A 19068-nucleotide genomic window follows, 5' to 3' on the forward strand; every position below is an offset into this window, starting at 1 on the left:
TAACCCTTTTTCTTCTTCCTGAGTAGGAAATGACAGATGTACCAGAAATCCCTGTTGGAGTATTTTAGCACATTTCTTAGTAGATAGAGTCTGGTTTTGCCTCTCTGTACTTGGTGGTCTTCAACTATTTACTTACATCCACTTGACTAAACAGCCTGTAGTTCACCTTAACAATAATCTCCCTCTTCTTTTGTCCTTACAGTGATCTAAAGAGCAGCCTTGTTATCTGTATCTCTTCTAGACAAACAGCCCTACACTGAGTCATGAGTTGTTTCTTCTGACCAAGTTATTCTCTTCCATTGTTATATTCCAGTCGCTTTGCTCCACCAAACTCTTGGTCATGTTATATATTAAAATATGTTCTTTATTATTCCTGTTCAGTGAATTGTCTGAGATTTTAAGTACAATTATTGATTTTGGGGGAATTAAAACTTATTCTTTTTACATGGTCTTACAGTTTTCAGAGATTTTTTTTTTAAATAAAAATTATTGAATTCATTTTGGTAGCTTAAAACAAGATGTAATTTAGAGAATCATTTATGATTTCAAATAAAACCTACATTTAATTGACTAAAAGTTTAAGCACAAGTTACTACACAAAGAAAAGCTGTTTTAGGGTTATGTGAACTTGAAATAACACCATTAAGTTTTCAGCTGTCTGAAAGTAGTACAGCAACATTAAAGGGAAGAGACTAAACACCACCCCTGCTCCTAAACTAACAAGAGCTGAGACACATACAAATTTTATGGCAAGTAATCTAAAACTCTTCTAAAAATGATTAACTGTTATTCTATCCAACAAGAAAACCAATACAACAGATCTATCTAATTAGTTAAGACACCAGATACTCGTCATGCAGTTTCAGTGTCAAGTAACAAACCTCTATAAGTTGTTTCACAACTTCTAAGTACTCATAACATAACACATTTTAAAAGGCTGATCCCACTTTAAACTACATAGAGTACACAATTATCAAGTGAATGTGCATATACACCAAAGATTCTCAAGTCTAATTTTGAAGCTCAACCTGGCAGCCTCCAAAGATTTCAATATATTGCAATGTCACTAGCATAACTTCCAAAAATAAAATTTCACATGGGGTGGGAAAAATACCATCAAATAGCTGAGTATTCTACCTCTAGAAAGCTGACATACATTAATCTATATTTTTCATGTTAAAATGTGATTGACTTGAGTTGGTACAAGGGATAAATTATATTTTTATCTTATCAAACATTATCTAAGGGTGCAAAATGTAACCATTACAAATTAACACAAAAGTAGGCATTTTAGAATAGTTTTTCAGTACCTTCAGATTCTGACAAAATATAGTTCATTAAAAAAATTATGTGTGCCAATTTTGCTTATTGCTATTAGGTTTTTTAAAAAAACTTCAATTTTTTATTCCAGTTTTATTAGAGATTGAAAAGCATTTTGCCATGTTCAGTAAATAACAAAATTAAACTTGTTTTTCCTATCTGAGCTAATTAAGATATCTGAGCTAATAGCTCTAAGTTACTATTATAAAGAGATAATCAGAAATATAGTTCAAAGTAACAAACTACAATTGATAATCACTAATGGTGACCTTTCTTTCATTTTAATATTTCTCTTATTGAGACTCTATTGTGTCTCAATAGATATTTTTTGGTTGTTGTTAACATTCCCATTCACCCTGAAGACACCCATGGGACTTTATTAAATTCAAGAAAATACCCTAAGATATTGATTGCAATGTCAGAGGTGGCCAAATTAAAAATAAAATAATTACTGATGATTAGGCCTTCTTTTTATTCTCAACTATTTTTGATATGTGTATTTAAAAACTCAATATTTAACAAAAAATGACTATGTTTCAAGTTTCAAAGTTCATTTGAAAGAAGTATATATCATTTCATTTGAAAAATAATGAAGTTTCTGCAGATATATGTAAGATCCCTATATGTGCTATATATCTGTCATGGAAACCATCAAATTTTAGTACTTTTAAAGGGGAATTCAAAGATTTTTGCTGTATTATGCAATTGAATACAGTAATTTTACATGTAAAAAATAATTTACACTGAAAAACTCAAGCAAAAAGTCTGATACTTTATCAAAATAATAAGAACAAAATGAGCAATGAAACAATAGCAAAAGTTTACCAAAAAATAGTAAATTCCTATTTAAATTCCTGTGTTTACACAGATTAAAAATGCTTATCAATTAACTGTATGACACAGATTGTAGCATACTTCAAGCTGTAATATAGAAAGGTAACACGGGATATTTGAAATTCAAGCTGCACTTACCAAAATAGTTTTAACCTGAGTCTTTGATGTCTTCAAAAATGCATTTGATGATAATATATGCAAGAACAGTTATTTTTTAGTAGTATAAGGTTACTTTTTTTGAACTGCTCTTAATACTCTTTCCTCTTAAATATTTGTGTAAAATTACAAATATTTATTACATTTCTTGGGTTCACTGAACACAAGGCAGTGTTTGAGTTGAAAGGCTGTTACTTTGTTCCTGTTACACAAGCATATAAAGATGCTTAGTTCAAAATATCTTAGATTTAATATTATTTTCACATTTTGACTTATTTTAGAACAAATATAAAGGGTCAAAATATTACCATAGATATCTGAATATTCCCATGAAATATGTCACACACACTGAGGAATTAAACAAGTTCACTAAAGAATATCAAATTAATCATTTCCTCCTATAAATATTTTCTTTTTATTTGTGTTTAGAAGTTGCAATTTTAGGTACTATTAACAGAAAATACATAACAAAAGCTTCCTAACAAGTGAAAAAAATAATTATAAATGTTGGAAAAATTGGCCTCATTAACATATTTACAGACTTTTACTTAATACATACGCCTTTGGAAATTAATTATGTGACATTTATACAAGCATCAAAATTTCCAAATCACTGAGTAGTGAGCACTTCAGTTCTTTACTGTCTACACCCAAATTTGAAAGTCATTTTTAAGTTTTTGAAGGTAGAACTGACAAGTAACAGAAATGGTCAATCTGAGATACTATTGACATATTGTTCTATTCCTTCGCCTAAAGGTGCTTCTGTTGAGTAAGTGTCCTTATGCTTTTTTTTCTCTTTGCTCTGATCTTCCTGTAGCTTCAGAATTATGTTTCGGATTTCTTCTCTTTTTGTTCTCATTCTTGGTGGAGGAAACCAGTTTGCCAAATTCATAGGTAGTTCAAAATTGAGAATTGGATTCTGAAAATAAAACAATTAAATGCATATTAGAAAATTGTAATAAATAACCTTTAATTTCAATCACAGAAACATTCCAAAGTTAAAAATAAGAAAACCCAACAACTCATTCAATATGTATTTGTGTATTATCTATCACAGGTCAAGTACTGTGCTAGATACTGGAGATACAAGACACAGTTTCTGTCACAGATCTTACAGTCTAGATCAGGGTTTGCCAGTGGACCAAATTCTGCCCACTGCCTGTTTCTGTAATAAAGTTTTATTGGAATACAGTCACACTAACTCATTTACATATGGTCTACAGATGCTTTCACTGGACAACAGCAGAACTAAGAGGCAATAGAGACCGTACAGTTGCAAAGTCTAACATATTTACGACTTTATTAACGAGTTTGCTAGCTCCAGTTTAGAAAGACAGGTAATTCAACAATTAAAACAAGAAATATGTCAAGTATTATGACAGAAGTATAGAGTACTGTGAAAATACATATCTGAGGGTTTTATGCAATTCCAAGAGGAAGTGATATTTAGGCTAAGACCTGAAGAAAGAATATATGTTAGACAGCCAAGGTATGATAGAAGCAACAAAAGAATATTCCAGGTTAGGAAATATGAATCAAGGCCCAGAGGCAAAAAAGAACACCAAACAATGGCATTCAGGTGGCTGGCTGTTATATTAAATGCTAGAGTGAAAATGGTGGGAAAATGAGGCTAGAAGCTTAAATTAGGGGTCATATCACATAGTGTTTATCAATCATGTGAAAGATTTTGCTCTGTAAATCAACAGCCACAGGAAGCCACTATAAGATTTAAAGTAGGAAAAGAACAGGATTAGATTTATGTTTTTGTAAAACAACCATGAAAAACAGAAGGCAGGAGGCACAGGAATCTGTTAGAGATTGGTATAGCAGTTCAGAATAGTGACACTTGAGGATAAAGAAGTAAACCTATCTGACATTAAGTGACAATTCACAGAACCTAGTGGTCATCCACTGTATGGTGGATGAAGATAGGAGTCAAGATCACTATAAAGAATATCCAAGAGAGGTATGTGTGGTACTGTACCTCTGAAGTCAAAGCCAAGAGAGTGAGGAAGAAATGGCTGACACTGTCGAAGGGTGCTGGAAAGTCAAAAGCAATTTTAACATAAGGGTAAGGATGAAGCCAGATTTTAGAGATTACAAAGGTAGAATCTGTAGAATTAGAGTGTGAATATAAACACTTCTTAAGAAATATATCTATGAAAAGGAGAAAAGAGGCTAAAAGAGGCAGTGTGAATCATGGGAGAGATTTCTTAAGGTGGAAAGAGCTAGTAGAGAGGGTAGGTTGATTGTTCAGTGATAGAATGAGCTCAACAAGCCTTGGATTTGATGAACTGTAAATATACTATTTTTATGCCTTGAAGTTTCTTCCGTTTAGAAGTTTTTGCTCCATGGAACAATTTTTGAAACAATAATTTTGAAACTCTGAAATATTTGCTTATTGTGTTTTTTACTAAGGTAAAGTCAAATGCACTATTTTATTATTTATTATATCAGATCCAACAAATTGAAACCCACCTCAAAAAAGCTCTCTACATACTGCAATACATATACACCACAGTCACTGAAGTTGTTTTGCTGTGGTACTTTGGGATTAGAGCCCTTCATAACATCTTTGGAAAAACTTCTTTTGCTTCCTTTTTTAACTTCCCATTCCACTTCTAAATACCTGCAATAATTCATATATATTAAGAATACACATATATATAAATATACATAGTTCTTCACCCCATCAGAATACAAAATAAAGTGTGAACTTACTCTCTTAAAATTTTGACAACATTTGACCGAGAAGGGCCTCGGAGTGAGTCCATAAGTAAGATACAAGGTCTGCAGGGTAAAAATAACCAAAAGTCGAATACTTCATAATATTACAAAGGCATAAAAGGATTAAAAGTGGCATATTATAAACAATCAAATTTAAAACCTCCAAAATTCCCTTTGTATGACTCAGTACTAGTGACGGGAAAAAAAATGAACCTTATAGACACATTCGAACTTTATAATCTAATAATACTTAAGTATCTATGGATATATTAAATATTGAATTATAGAATATTAACCGTATCTTAGCTATATTTTATACTAAAATTCTGTAGTTGGTTTCTAAAAGTAGGAAAAAGTCAAAACAATTCTGAAAATTTGCACATCCCCATATTCCAAATCAACAAAAGAAGGGCCATGAAAAAGTAGAAAGAAAATAATCCCCCCGACCCTAGGGTCTTACTCTTGTTACCATGTGAAGTGGCGTAAAAACGGCTCACTGCAGCCTCAATGTCCTGAGCGCAGGTAATCCTCTCACCTCAGCCCCCTGAGGAGCTGGAACTACAGGCACGTGTGACCACGCTCAGCTAATTTTTGTATGTTTTTTGTAGAGACAGGGTTTTTCCATGTTGCCCAGGCTGGTACAGAACTCCTGGGCTCAAGCTATCTGCCCGCCTCAGCCTTCCAAAGTGCTGGGATTATAGGCATGTACTACTGCGCCCAGCCAAAAACCTCATTTTTAACTAAAATATATTATAGATAAAACAGGTAATCATCATATAAAACAATTAGTTTAGAATATGTGGTTTTTTTTCAAGATTTAACTTCAGAACACACTGTATAACTCTGTATATAAATGTTGATGGCTGATGATTCAACTTTCAATATTTTAATTCTATAAAGTTATGTGTAAACTCAAGTAAGGAAGTCTAATGTAGAGCCCAAAGCCCTCAAATGTTTAAAAAATCGAGGTTATTTTTTAGCCACCACACTTGTTTTTTTTTTTTTTTTTAAATTAACTTTTTCCAGAGATGGGGTCTCACTGTGTTGCCCAGGCTGGTCTTGAACTCCTGGCCTCACGCAATCCTCCTGCTTTGGCCTTCAAAAGTGCTAGGATTATAAGTGTGACCCACTGTGTCTGGAATCGATCTAGGTTCTTCCTGCTAAAATTTTATAAAGTTTGGAGCAGATTCTTTAACTACCCTAGGTCTCTATTTTTCTGTAAAATGATGCTTCATTTTCAAAGTCTCTTAATAGTTTCTGTCAACACTTTCTATAAAAAAAAAGTCAAAGGAGATTAAACCGAGAAATAGGTAATACTTCATCTAAGAAGTTCAACGTCGCTGGAGAGACCTCAGAATAAACATGTACTTCTGAAAACCAAAACTGACTCACTCTTATTTGGAGCTCTCAGTTGGAACATGTCTCTTACATCTGCCTTAGGTTACTCCACAGCCTTCATAAAGCAGCTAAGGAATCAGTGTAAACTCCAACCCCATGTTACTATTTTGATATATAGTAATTTCTGCTCCAAAACACTGTTAAGTAAAAAGGAACAGTGGTTCACTATCAAAACTTGTGGCCAGGCACGATGGGTCATGCCTGTAATCCCAGCACTTTGGGAGTCCTGAGGCAGGCAGATCGCTTGAGGCCAGGAGTTTGAGACCAGTCTTGCCAACATGGCAAAACCCCATCTCTACTAAAAATACAAAACTTAGCCAGGCATGGTGGCGCGCACCTGTAGTCCCAGCTATTCCTGAGGCTGAGGTATGAGAATCGCTTGAACCTGGGAGGCGGAGGTTGTGGTGAGCTGGGATCGTGCCACTGCACTCCAGCCTGGGTGACAGAGCAAGACTCTGTCTCAACAAATATATACAAAAAAAAAAAAAGTAAACAAAACAAAACATTTGATGTGTGCACACGTGCATGCAGAGGCTGGGGAAACTGGCAAACGGAGGACTGAAATGATTATCCATTCTTCCTATTTTAATCCCTGGATAGCATGCCTCAAGTTTCCTCACTGACTCTGACAGCATTTATGAGTTTTGCTTAAGTATTTGTTTAAAAAAAAAAAACTGTCCTGTTATGTTTTATTTTATGAGCATACTGAAATAAAAATTATGTAGTTTGCAAGATACACAGTTAATGCTTACTGTTTACAGATAGTAGGCTTTAAATGCCACTGTCCTATTTCTGAATTGCAGCTGTCATCAGCAAGGAATCCATCATCACTGCTATCATCCTATAAGAGACAGCCTACTGTTAATATTGAAAATATATAATCTAAATAACTAATAACCTAACAAAATAGCACATCGGAGACAAAATATTTGTAATGAATGTCAAAAATTTTTCTCTATTTAGGTGATTAGACAATAGAGATAATGATATGTTACTTAGTTCCAATTATCTAATGCTACAACATTGATATTTTAAGGAAAAGAAACTACCAAAGGTTTATAACAAATTGTTACATCTATTTACTCAATCTAGAATAAATCTTTAAGATTGAATATATTATGACCGATTCTTATCCCACCAAATATCACTGCTCTGATTTTAGTTTATTTTTACAAAACTTTAGTTTGTTGGCTAAGACAGCTATTTCACAATAGGATATAAATAACATGTTATTTTACATGAATAATGTTTTCACACCAGAAATATTTAAAGGGTTTTTGGAAACACTGTTTTCCTTGAGAAACCCACATATCCATCTCACTTGAGAGAAGCTAACTTAAGGACACTGTGTCCTTATTCTGCAGATTCTCTTGAATGTAAAATAAACAAGGCTTGTTTGGTCATTGTTGTTCTTTGAGAAAGTTTCTGGCAACTTTATGAATGGAATAATCAATAGTAGGAATAACAGTAATAATAAAGCACAGTTACATTAGCTTGTTCACAGCACAGGTAACTGTTATAATCAAAAGTACCTCAGTGCTCATTATAAACCATGAATGTAATTCCTATATATGTTGGATTGAAAAGCTGTATTTAGCTGCCATACATTGGAAACCAAGAGATATCATAACATGCCTTTTGTTCACAGGAAGATAAAGCAAAAGGAAAGATGGTACAGTGTAAAGCCATCTTCACTACTATACAACTCAGTATGTTCTAACAACTAACGAAAGGTCAGAGAATTAACAAAATGGTATATGCAGTAGGATTATTATAAACTTTTCTCAATATAAAATCCTCTTTAACAGAAGCTAAAAAGTATTTTCACAGATATACTTTATTCTTGGTGTTAATACTGTTTATTAACAGTATTTAATAAGAGACTCTAAGGAAATGTCAAATGAGACTCTAAGGAAAAGTCAGAATTCACCTATATTAACTTTAAATATTATCTGCTTCTGCCATGACATATATAAATTGAATCAGGCAGAAGAAAAAAAATCACTGGAAAAATGGGAAAACAATATAATTTTTTGGTACTCATGTACCACATAACTGAAGATTTAAACATTTGCTTCTTGAATGTCAAGTCAGGTTAAAGGTTAAGTATGACCCATAAATGCTTTGAAAGAGGAAAGTGGGTAGTGGTGGTGGTAGCTGAGTTAGGGTGGGATAATTAATATTACATTAAAGTTCAGTCCATACCACAGTAGCAGCAACAACAGCATGAATACATTTATCCTGGCAACTTCTGACTTGAAAGCTGAATTTGTTTTTTACGATATGATCCAAATCCAGAAGCCATGATAAATTACTAGTTGAAGAAATTGCTTTAACAAGACTTTATAAAGTACAATTTTTTTCTTTTTCTTTTTTTTTTTTTAGAAGAGATGAAGCTTCCTTATGTTGCCCAGGCTGAACTCAAACTCCTAGGCTCGAGAGATCTTTCTGCCTTAGCCTCCCAAGTCACTGGGACTACAGGTATGCACCGCCATGTTCAGCAAGAAAAACGTTTAATTAGATAGAACATTAGAACTTTTTGCCAAGCATGAAGTTTTACCTGGTTATCCTGATCTTCTGAGAAGTCAATGAGTTCATCTTCAAGCATTTTACCACCTTCAGGTGATTCATCGCTATAGTTTAGTCTGATATTGCTTAAGCCATCTGTACCAGTAAGAAACATTACATAATAAAAAAGGCCATGTCTATCACTCATGGTATATGAGGCTGAAATTAATGCTAGTAGTTAATTAAGGATATAGTAGTCAAGTACACAAAATCTGCCTTAGTCTGTAATATCACAAACATAAAGTGAGTTATTTTAAAAATCTGGATTGACATGTCAATTACAGTTGTTTCCACTACTCAGATGCTAAAATTCATTAAAATTTAAAAACTAAGTATCAGTTACATGATTAAGTATATATATACTTAAATATATATATATATGTATATGTGTAAAGAAGTAAGTACTTTTGTGCTAGGCAAGTCAGGTGTCTTTAGTAATGAAAGCTATGACAGTCTGAAAATAACCTATGTCCAATAACAGAAACAGCAAATCACAGAACATAAAATGCAACTGCATAGTAATTAAAATTTCGAAAATGTGGAAAATTATACAATTCAGGGCAAAAATGAACATTAATTACAAGTAATTAATAGGTCTGTTTTTAGACAAATAATAAGGAACTATTTTGCCAAAAGAAGCTAATCACGTTTCAAAGAAATGTAAGATTTACTACCATTTCAAAATTTTATTTTACTTATTTATTTTTTATTTTTTTGAGACGGAGTCTTGCTGTTGCCCAGGCTGGAGGGCAGTGGCACAATCTCGGCTCACTGCAACCTCTGCCTTCCGGGTTCAAGTGATTCTCCTGCCTCAGCCTACTGAGTAGCTGGGATTACAGGTGCATACCACCATGCCTGGCATCTTTTTTCTTTTTGAGTCTTGCTCATTGCCTAGGCTGGAGTGCAGTGGCGCAATCTCGGCTCACTGCAAGCTCTTCTTCCCAGGTTCACGCCATTCTCCTGCCTCAGTCTCCCGAGTAGCTGGGACTACAGGCGCCTGCCACCACATCCAGCTCCTTTTTTGTCTTTTTAGTAGAGACAGGGTTTCACCGTGTTAGCCAGGATGGTCTCGATCTCCTGATCTCGTGATCCACCCGCCTAGGCCTCCCAAAGTGCTGGGATTACAGGCGTGAGCCACTGTGCCTGCCCACATTTTTGTATTTTTAGTAGAGATGGGGTTTTGCCATGTTGACCAGGCTGGTCTTGAACTCCTGTCCTCAAGTGATCCACCTGCCTTGGCCTCCCAAAGTGTTGGGATTACAGGCATGAGCCACCATGTCTGGCCTTATTTTTTTATGAGACAGGATTTCTCTCACTCTTTTGCCCAGGTAGAGTCCAGTGATGCAATCATTACTCATTGTAACCTTAATCTTCCAGGCTCAAGCCATCCTCCTGCTTTGGCCTCCCAGAGTACTGGGATTACAGGTGCACACCACTATGCCCAGCTGATTTTTATTTATTTATTTTCCTTTCAAAAATTGGAAAAGCATGACTCTTAGGTATTTTAGACAGGATAAAATTAATTTTGGTTTAAGTTACTAAAAAGGTGTTAAGATATTAATATAAACAAGATGGGATGAAAAGGAAGCAAAAAATCTGAAAAGATACATAATCCAGACTGGCTAACACAGTGAAACCCTGTCTCTACTAAAAAATACAACAACTAGCCGGGTATGGTGGCATGCACTTGTAATCCCAGCTACTTGGGAGGCTGAGACAGGAGAATTGCTTGAACCTGGGAAACAGACGTTGCAGTAAGCCAAGATCGCACCACTGTACTCCGACCTTAGTGACAGAGCGAGACTCTGTCTCAAAAAAAGAGAAAAGATATATATCTAACTGTTGTGTTCAGAAGCATACTATTTAAAATAGCCAATAAACCAATAAAGCACCATGGGGCCAGACACAGTGGCCTAGCACCTGTAATCCTAGCTAGCACTAGGCTGATGCAGGAGGATCACTTGAGTTCAGAAGGATCACCTGGGCAACATAGCGAGACCCTGTCTCTACAAACAAAATAAAATAATCATACAGGTGTAGTGGTGTGCACCTGTGGTCCCAGTTACTCAGGAAACTGAGGTGGGAGGATCACTTGAACATGGGAGGTTGAGATTATGGTGAACTGTGATTGCATCGCTATACTCTTAACTTGTATGAAAGTGAGACTCTGTCTCGAAAAACAACAAAAATCCACCACCACAACAAAAAAACCACCATGGGCTGAGCGCAGTGGCTCGCATCTGTAATCCCAACACTCTGGGAGGCTGAGATGGATGGATTGCTTTAACACAGAAGTTTGAGACCAGCCTGGGCAACATAGGGAACCCCTGTCTCTACAGAAAATAAATTTTGCCGGGCAGGTGATACACGCCTATAGTCCCAGCTACTCGGGGGGTTGAGTTGGGAGGATTGCTTGAGTCCAGGAGGTAGGGGCTTCAGTGAGCTGTGACTGTGCCACTGCATTCCAGCCTGGGCAACAGAGTGAGACCCTGTCTTTTAAAAAAAAAAAAAAAAGAAAAGAAAAAAAAGAATGACCTCTTCAATTTATCTTTTCCAAAAATCTGTATTTTTAAGTCTGTTTAAAGCTAAAACACCTGTATCTGAATAACATTTGTCCAAAATCTTCAGGCAATTCAGAATTAGTCAGTTACAATCAGGTTACTTCTAGCAGCAAATCATTATTATCTATGTAAACTGTGGTCACATAAATATCTATCTACCTTACACAAACTAAACTACGAATGCCTTTCAAAAATAGGAGAAAAATAGCTTAAATGATGCAGTCAATTCCCTCCATAAACAAATGATCTGGAGTAAACTGAGAGGTGATGACTTGATCAGTGGTTCTCTCAATCAGTGTCAGTTCCTGAGAACTTCTCATATAACGAGACCATGTGAAGGTGCTGAGCGTGATTCCAGGGTTCAAGCGCACACATATTTCATGCGCCGTGGCAAGCCAACTATTTCACAAGGTGTCAAGTGAAAAAACAGCAAGTGAAAGTAGTGACTCCACACATTGTTACTTCCCTAGTTTACTGTAAAAACCTCATTTCCACTTATTTACTACAGCCTGTTATCTGACATAGTCAACACTTGTTGACTATATGTGAAATCACTGTATGTGATTTTTTGTAAAACATTTGTTTCAGAGGAAGAGATAGCTGATACGGTATACACATACTAAAAACAAAACAAAAATGTACAAAGTATAATTCAAAAATGAGTAAATGGGATAAACAAGTATTAAGAAGGCAAACTATATAAAACAAGTTATTTTTGGCTTTGGTCTCCATTAGGATTTTTGAGGCTATTCACTCAAATTTAACTGGATGTTACTTGACCAGAAAATTAATTTGTAGGTGAGAGCACTAGAAATCTCTGGAGTTGGTGTGTATGAAGTCCTAGGCTTTTGTCCCATTGCTTTAAGTCAAGCACCTGAATTCATCTGAATTTACATTAAAGTACGTAAGATTATTGGCCAAAAGGAGACTTAAAAAAAGAGCCATACTAAAATTTAATTCACATACCATATACACCCATTTAAAGTATACAATCTAATATTTTTTAGTATATGCACAGTCATCACAACCAATTTTTAAACCTTTTCATTATCTCAAAAAGAAACCCCATACCACTTAGCTATCACTCTCTTCCTACATTCCCACCCACCTCACCTGACCACCCCCAAAAGCCCCAAGCAGCCACTAATCTACTCTAGATTTTCCTGCTCAGGAGATTTCTTACAAGAGCTCAACAGGTCAGGTGAGGTGGCACGCACCTCTAATCCCAGCTACTAGGGAGGCCGAGAAGACAATCACTTGAACCCGGGAAGGGGAGGTTGCAGTGAGCCAAGATTGTGCCACTGCACTCCCGTATGGGTGACTAAGAGAGACTCCATCTCAAAAAACAAAAAACAAAACAAAAAAACCCAACACTTAACAATAGCTTTCTAACTCACTAAAATAATATAAGCTGGTATAAGTGCCAAGAGTATGTTCCATATTCACAATTTTTTATAGGTTCTTTCTGAATTCACATAATTTATTCTATGTCCTATACCAATATTTTTCATCCAAAGAAAATTCATTAGTTCCATGAGCAAGGTGTTAGGAAAAAAAAAGAAGAAAAATGTATTAGATCTATTCACAGTTTAAGAAGTTTGCAAGGCACACAATATAGCATGTTATGGGTTTTTATGGCGAGGACTATTTTACTTGTAGGTTGGAGAGGAAATTATACAATTGACTTGATATCAAATTTAAGAATTTGAACAGAAACTAGTTTTTTATTTATTTACTTTTGAGACAGAGTCTAGCTGTTGCCCAGCCTGAAGTGCAGTAACACAATCTCAACTCACTGAAACCTCCGCCCCCGGGTTCAAGTGATTCTCCTGCCTCAGCCTCCTGAGTAGCTGGGATTACAGGCGCGTGCCACCACACCCAGCTAATTTTTGTATTTTTAGTAGAGATGGGGTTTTACCACGTTGGTCAGGCTGGTCTCAAACTCCTGACCTGGCGATCCACCCGCCTTGGCCTCCCAAAGTGCTGGATTACAGGCGTGAGCCACTACACCTGGCCACAACTAGATTTAACAGGTTCTACAACTACGGAACTGACTCAAGGACAAAAATCAATATATTAGAGCTGAAGAGAGATTTAAACAAGCAGAGATTGGATCAGTGCTCCTCTTCCCACTGAAAACAGTGAGGGAGAGTGAGGAATGAAGAACCAAACTTTAATTGGAATGTCCACAACTATTTTGAGGAGAAAACTTTAATTTCTGCCTTGGTCCATTTGATCTCAATTTACACATTGGTAAATTTGTCTTATACATCTAAGACTGCACAATTACTGTTAATGCTGAATACTGTAAATTTCCTATGAAATTAAATCCAAGTTCCAATAAATGGAAACTATAAACTTTGTTCTACAATTTCAAAATTGTACTCTACGGGTGACAGAAAAAACAGAATACAAAAAGGGCACAAGGGGATTTTTTTTTTGGAGTGATGAAAAGTTCTCAATTTTTTTTTTTTTTTATTTTGAGATGGGGTTTCCCTCTGTCACCCAGGCTGGAGTGCAATGGCACGATCTCCACTCACTGCAACTTCAGCCCCCTGAGCTCAAGCGATCCTCCCTCCTCAACCTCTCAAGTAGCTGGGACCACAGATGTGCACCACCATGTCTGGCTAAGTTTTTGTATTTTTGGTAGAGATAGGGCTTCACCATGTTGCCCAGGCTAGTTTCAAACTTCTGAGCTCAAGTAATCTGCCAATCTGGGCCCCTCAAAGGGCTGGGATTACAGGTGTGAGCCACTGTGCCCTGGTCAGGTTCTCAATTTTGACTGCCGTAGTGAATACATGACGCTATATATACATTTATCAAAGTTCATTAAGCTACACTCATAAAATGAGTGAATGTTATTATAATTATACTTCAGTATAAATTAAAAGTAAGTTGTGTTACTATATTGTTATAAGTAAATTCTTTAAAAATTTTCTATTTATTTTTTTTGGAGATGGGGTCTCGCTATGTTGCCCAGGCTGGTCTCAAACTCCTGGCTTCAAGTGACCCTCCCACCTTGGCCTCCCAAAGTGCTGGGATTATAAGTGTGAGCCACGACACCCAGCCATTAACCTGATTTTTTTTTTTTTAAACAGGATCTTAATCCTGTTTATTAAAAAATCCAGATTATTCTGAATTTTTTCATTCTTTCAAAGCATTTAGATACGTACCTGTATGATGCGTGGAACTTAAACCTTCATTCTGTAGGCCATTCTCACTTTTAGTCCTATCAGCAACTTTCTGGGATGTAGATTCTCCTTTATTCAATTCTTCATTTTCACTCGCAGTATGATTTATTTTTTTCACACTATATTTTACACTGCATATGTTTCTCTTATAACGAGGGTCACTTTCTTCCTGCCCAGGATTGGAATCAGTTACAGCTATGCAATGTTTTTTGTTTAGCATCTTCTTAATTACAGGCTTGGCAGAAGAGTTTTGTGAACAACTGTCCATTTCACTGGCTGAAGAAGAAATACAACTGTCCTCTACAGTTGAACATTTCTGTATGACAGCATTTTCATGGTAATGAGGATTAGGTTCATACTTTGGTTTTTCCAAACCGGGGAAACAAACAACAGCCAAAAACCAGTGTGCACTGTAAAAAACAAATGAAATAACTAAATATGTTATTAGAAAAGTTTATTATATTTGGCAATACATATAAATTAAAATTTTTTTTTTTAAAGTTCTTGCCAATGAATTTATTAAAAATGTCTAATTCTGGCCGTGGGGTAGCTCACGCCTGTAATCCCAGCACTTTGGGAGGCTGAGACAGGCGGATCACCCGAGGTCAGGAGTTCGAGACCAGTCTGGCCAACATGGTGAAACCCTGTCTCTACTAAAATGCTACTCAGTAGGCTGAGGCAGGAGAATCACTTGAACCCAGGAGGCAGAGGTTGCAGTAAGCTAAGATTGTGCCACTGCACTCCAGCTTGGAGGTGACAGAGCAAGACTCCATCTCAAAAAAACAAACAAACAAACAAAAAAAACCTTATTTTTTAAAAATTCTCAAATTAATCTTGTTTTATGTGATCGATTCAGTAACAGAATACAATGTCTATTCAAAAATAACATAGTTTGTATTAAAATTATGTAGCCTGTATTTACTTTTGCAAACAATCCCTGAACCTTTTCTTGTTTTTTGAATGAAAAATTCATTGCTTTTTCTGGCAAGTATGTCATTTTGCAACTCATCATTCCCCTTTGCCTTCTCTTTATGTAAAAAGATGGAAAAAGATTAAACTATCGGCCAGGGGCGGTGGCTCACACCTGTAATCCTAGCACTTTGGGAGGCCGAGGTGGACGGATTGCCTGAATTCAGGAGTTTGAGAACAGCCTGGGCAACACGGTGAAACCACGTCTCTACTAAAATACAAAAAATTAGCTGGGCGTGGCAGTGTGCACCTGTGGTCCCAGCTACTCGGGAGGCTGAGGCAGGAGAACTGCTTGAACCCGGAAGGCGGAGGCTGCAGTGAGCCAAGATTGTGCCACTGCACTCCACCCTGGGCGACAGAGTGAGACTCCATCTCAAAAAAAAAAAAAAAAAAAAAAAAAAAAAAAAGATTAAACTGTCTTCAGCAGTCTAATTAGGTCATATGATTTTCAACATTTTCTAAGAATTGCATATATAGTTTTGTTCTTTTTACTGTTACTGTGTGTTATTAAGATAGGAAAGGTTTAATATCAAAATACGTATATAAGTAATGTTTTATCTTATGCTATATTGAAATTTAATACGTTAAAAATAAATAACATATCTAATTTAGTCCTTGTACAAAAATTTAAGTATTAGTAGACAGTTCCAGCTATCAAGTAGGTGCTTATGATAGAGCTGAATTCAGGTATCAATGTTCCCAACAGTAGAGTACAGGACACAAGCAAGAAGCTGTACAGTACTGGCTAACATTCATTTTTTGCTAGACACAGGGCTCTGTTGGGATACAAGAAATAGGCTATAGATGTCAGGAAGCTTACTGGTCAAGTACAATAATGTTTGTCCTATGGTAGGGTTTTCAATAAATATTTGCTGGATGAAAAACAAATTATCTTGCCATGGGTAAAAATTATTGCACATTCTCATTTTTGCAAAAGATTAGAGTACCCAAGGCAGTAATAAGAAACAGCACTCTCTCTCTCTTCATCGAACAGTATCCAGTAGAAATGGCTGTCATAGGCTGGCTGGCTTCATCTTCAGTATTGTGAAGGCCAGATGGATGAACGCTTGCTTCTCTGCTGTTCTTCATTATTAATCCTTAGTACCCTATGGATTTAAATCAGGCTAACGCACCAACCTCCTCGTTTCATCATTTCTAACACATAGCTAATTTTATTTCATTTATAAAGTCACATCTCAACTTCAGACATGTTGCAATGAGAAAAAAATGTGTTTTAAAAATTGATGCCGGATACGGTGGCTCACACCTGTAATCCCAACACTTCGGGAGGCTGAGGCAGGTGGATCACTTGAGTTCAGGAGTTGGAGACTGGCCTGGGCAACGTGGCAAAACCCTGTTTCTACCAAAAACACAAAATATTAGCTGGGTGTGATGGCGCATGCCTGTGGTCCAAGCTACTGGGGTTGGGGGCTGGGGTGGGAGGATAGTTTGAGTCCGGGAGGCGGAGGTTGCAGTGAGCCAATATGGTGCCACTGCACTCCAGCGTGGGAGACAGAGTGAGACCCCATCTCAAAATAAATAAAATAAAATTGATGAAATACAGTGTAATACAGTGACTCTCAACCTACTGCTGTAATAAAACCTATCACAGTTCTTAACATTTCTTAGCTATGCCAATATGGCTAAGTTACAAATTTCCTCACCTAAAAACTAGGAAAAATCCTTTTTGGCCTAAGAAGAGAGAGCTGAATCAGACCATTACTTCCAACACTTCCTTCCTTTAAGCCAGGGTTTTGCTTTTATGATTCCTTTTAATAACAGCTACATTAACTTTAACAGCAGGAGAGATGCTAACACAGACTTTTGGCCAGGCGCAGTGGCTCACGCCTGTAATCCTGGTGCTATGGGAGGCTGAGGTGGGGGAACTGCTTGAGGCCAGAAGTTTGAGACCAGTCTGGGCAACATAGCTAGACCCCATCTCTAAAAAAAATTAAAAAAAAAAAAAAAAAAATTAGCTGGGCCTGTGGCACGCACCTGTAGTTCTAGCTACTCGGGAGGCTGAGACAGGAGGATCGCTTAAGCCTAAGAGTTTGAAGCTTCAGTGAGCTATGATTGCACCACTGTACTCCAGCCTGGGCAACAGAATGAGACTCTGTCTCTAAAAAACAAAACAAAACAAAATACCCAGGCAATTTCACTTAAGATGGATTAGACCCATACATCAAATTTGTGTTCCTGGAAATTACTATAACAATTTTTAATAAACAGCTAGAAACTTAAGAAAAAAATTGGGCCAGGTACAGTGGCACATGCCTGTAATTCCAGCACTTTGAGAGGATAAGGCAGGTGGATTGCTTGGGCTCTGGAGTTTGAGACCAGTCTGGGCAGCATGGCAAAACCCCATCCTCTAAAAAAAACACAAAAATTAGCCAGGCGTGGTAGCATGCACCTATAGTTCCAGCTACTCAGGAGGCTGAGGATGGAGGATCGCTTAAGCCTGGGAGGTTGAGGCTGCACTAAAGTGACATCACGCTACTACACTCCAGTCTGGATGACACAGAGAGACTCTATCACGAGGAAAAAAAAAAAAAGAAAGAAAAAAAAATTGGTACCACCAGAAAAAATAAAAACAAAACAGATGACAAATATATGGCAGCCAATCTAACATAATTAATGCATAAGTATTTGTAGCTTTATCTCTTCAAAAAAAAAAAAAAAAAAAAAAAGCCAAAACAAAAACAAGCTCTCTTGATTTATAGGCTATTTTTAAATCTATAAATGGTAGAGTCCTCTTACGGAGAGTTCATCCTCTACCTCTCACTAAGATGACTGGAAGCACTGATAATAACTTCCATGCACAGGGAGAGTGATTAAGAGGGATGTGCCTCTATCCCTAAATCTTGTGTAATCAAATTATATTTCTACTTAAAATTTTTATGATTCATTTCTGACATATGGCTTTCTTCCCTTTCACCGAGTAACTGTTCACGTCACTTTACAAGACAGATTTACCAGTCAAGAAACCTCTTTTCCTTCTTTCTTTTTGAGGAGTCTCACTCTGCTCCCCAGGCGGGAGTGCAGAGGCATGATCTTGGCTCACTGCAACTTCTGCCTCCCGGGTTCAGGCAATCCTCCTGCCTCAGCCTCCTGAGCACGTGGGATGACAGGCACACACCACCACGCCCAGCTAATTTTTGTATGTTCAGTAGAGACAGAGGTTTCACCACGTTGGCCAACCTGGTCTTGAATCCCTGACCTCAAGTACTCCGCCCCCTTGGCCTCCCAAAGTGCTGGGATTATAGGCGTGAGCCACCACACCCAGCCAAAACCTTATTTTGAAGAGAATGAAGAAATCAACTAGTTTTAAATGTTTTAAATATTAC

The 19068-nt window shown here is 36.7% G+C and overlaps 1 protein-coding gene across 8 annotated transcripts in view; it reads right to left on the minus strand.

The window, feature by feature from the left end:
* Positions 1 to 346: 346 nt before the first annotated feature.
* Positions 347 to 19068, minus strand: part of SENP6 (SUMO specific peptidase 6) — a 112362-nt gene continuing 93640 nt past the window's right edge. For all 8 annotated transcript variants that reach the window (XM_008006386.3, XM_038002157.2, XM_073022650.1 and 5 more), the window contains 6 exons: positions 14738 to 15165; positions 8996 to 9099; positions 7188 to 7276; positions 5032 to 5100; positions 4789 to 4939; positions 347 to 3229 (listed from right to left, as the gene is read on the minus strand). In XM_008006386.3, the coding sequence (XP_008004577.2) occupies positions 3020 to 3229; positions 4789 to 4939; positions 5032 to 5100; positions 7188 to 7276; positions 8996 to 9099; positions 14738 to 15165 (1051 nt within the window). In that variant the 3' untranslated portion in view covers positions 347 to 3019. The remainder of the gene's footprint in view (positions 3230 to 4788; positions 4940 to 5031; positions 5101 to 7187; positions 7277 to 8995; positions 9100 to 14737; positions 15166 to 19068) is intronic.

This window comes from Chlorocebus sabaeus, chromosome 13, assembly GCF_047675955.1.
Source record: "Chlorocebus sabaeus isolate Y175 chromosome 13, mChlSab1.0.hap1, whole genome shotgun sequence".
Lineage (NCBI taxonomy): Eukaryota > Metazoa > Chordata > Mammalia > Primates > Cercopithecidae > Chlorocebus > Chlorocebus sabaeus.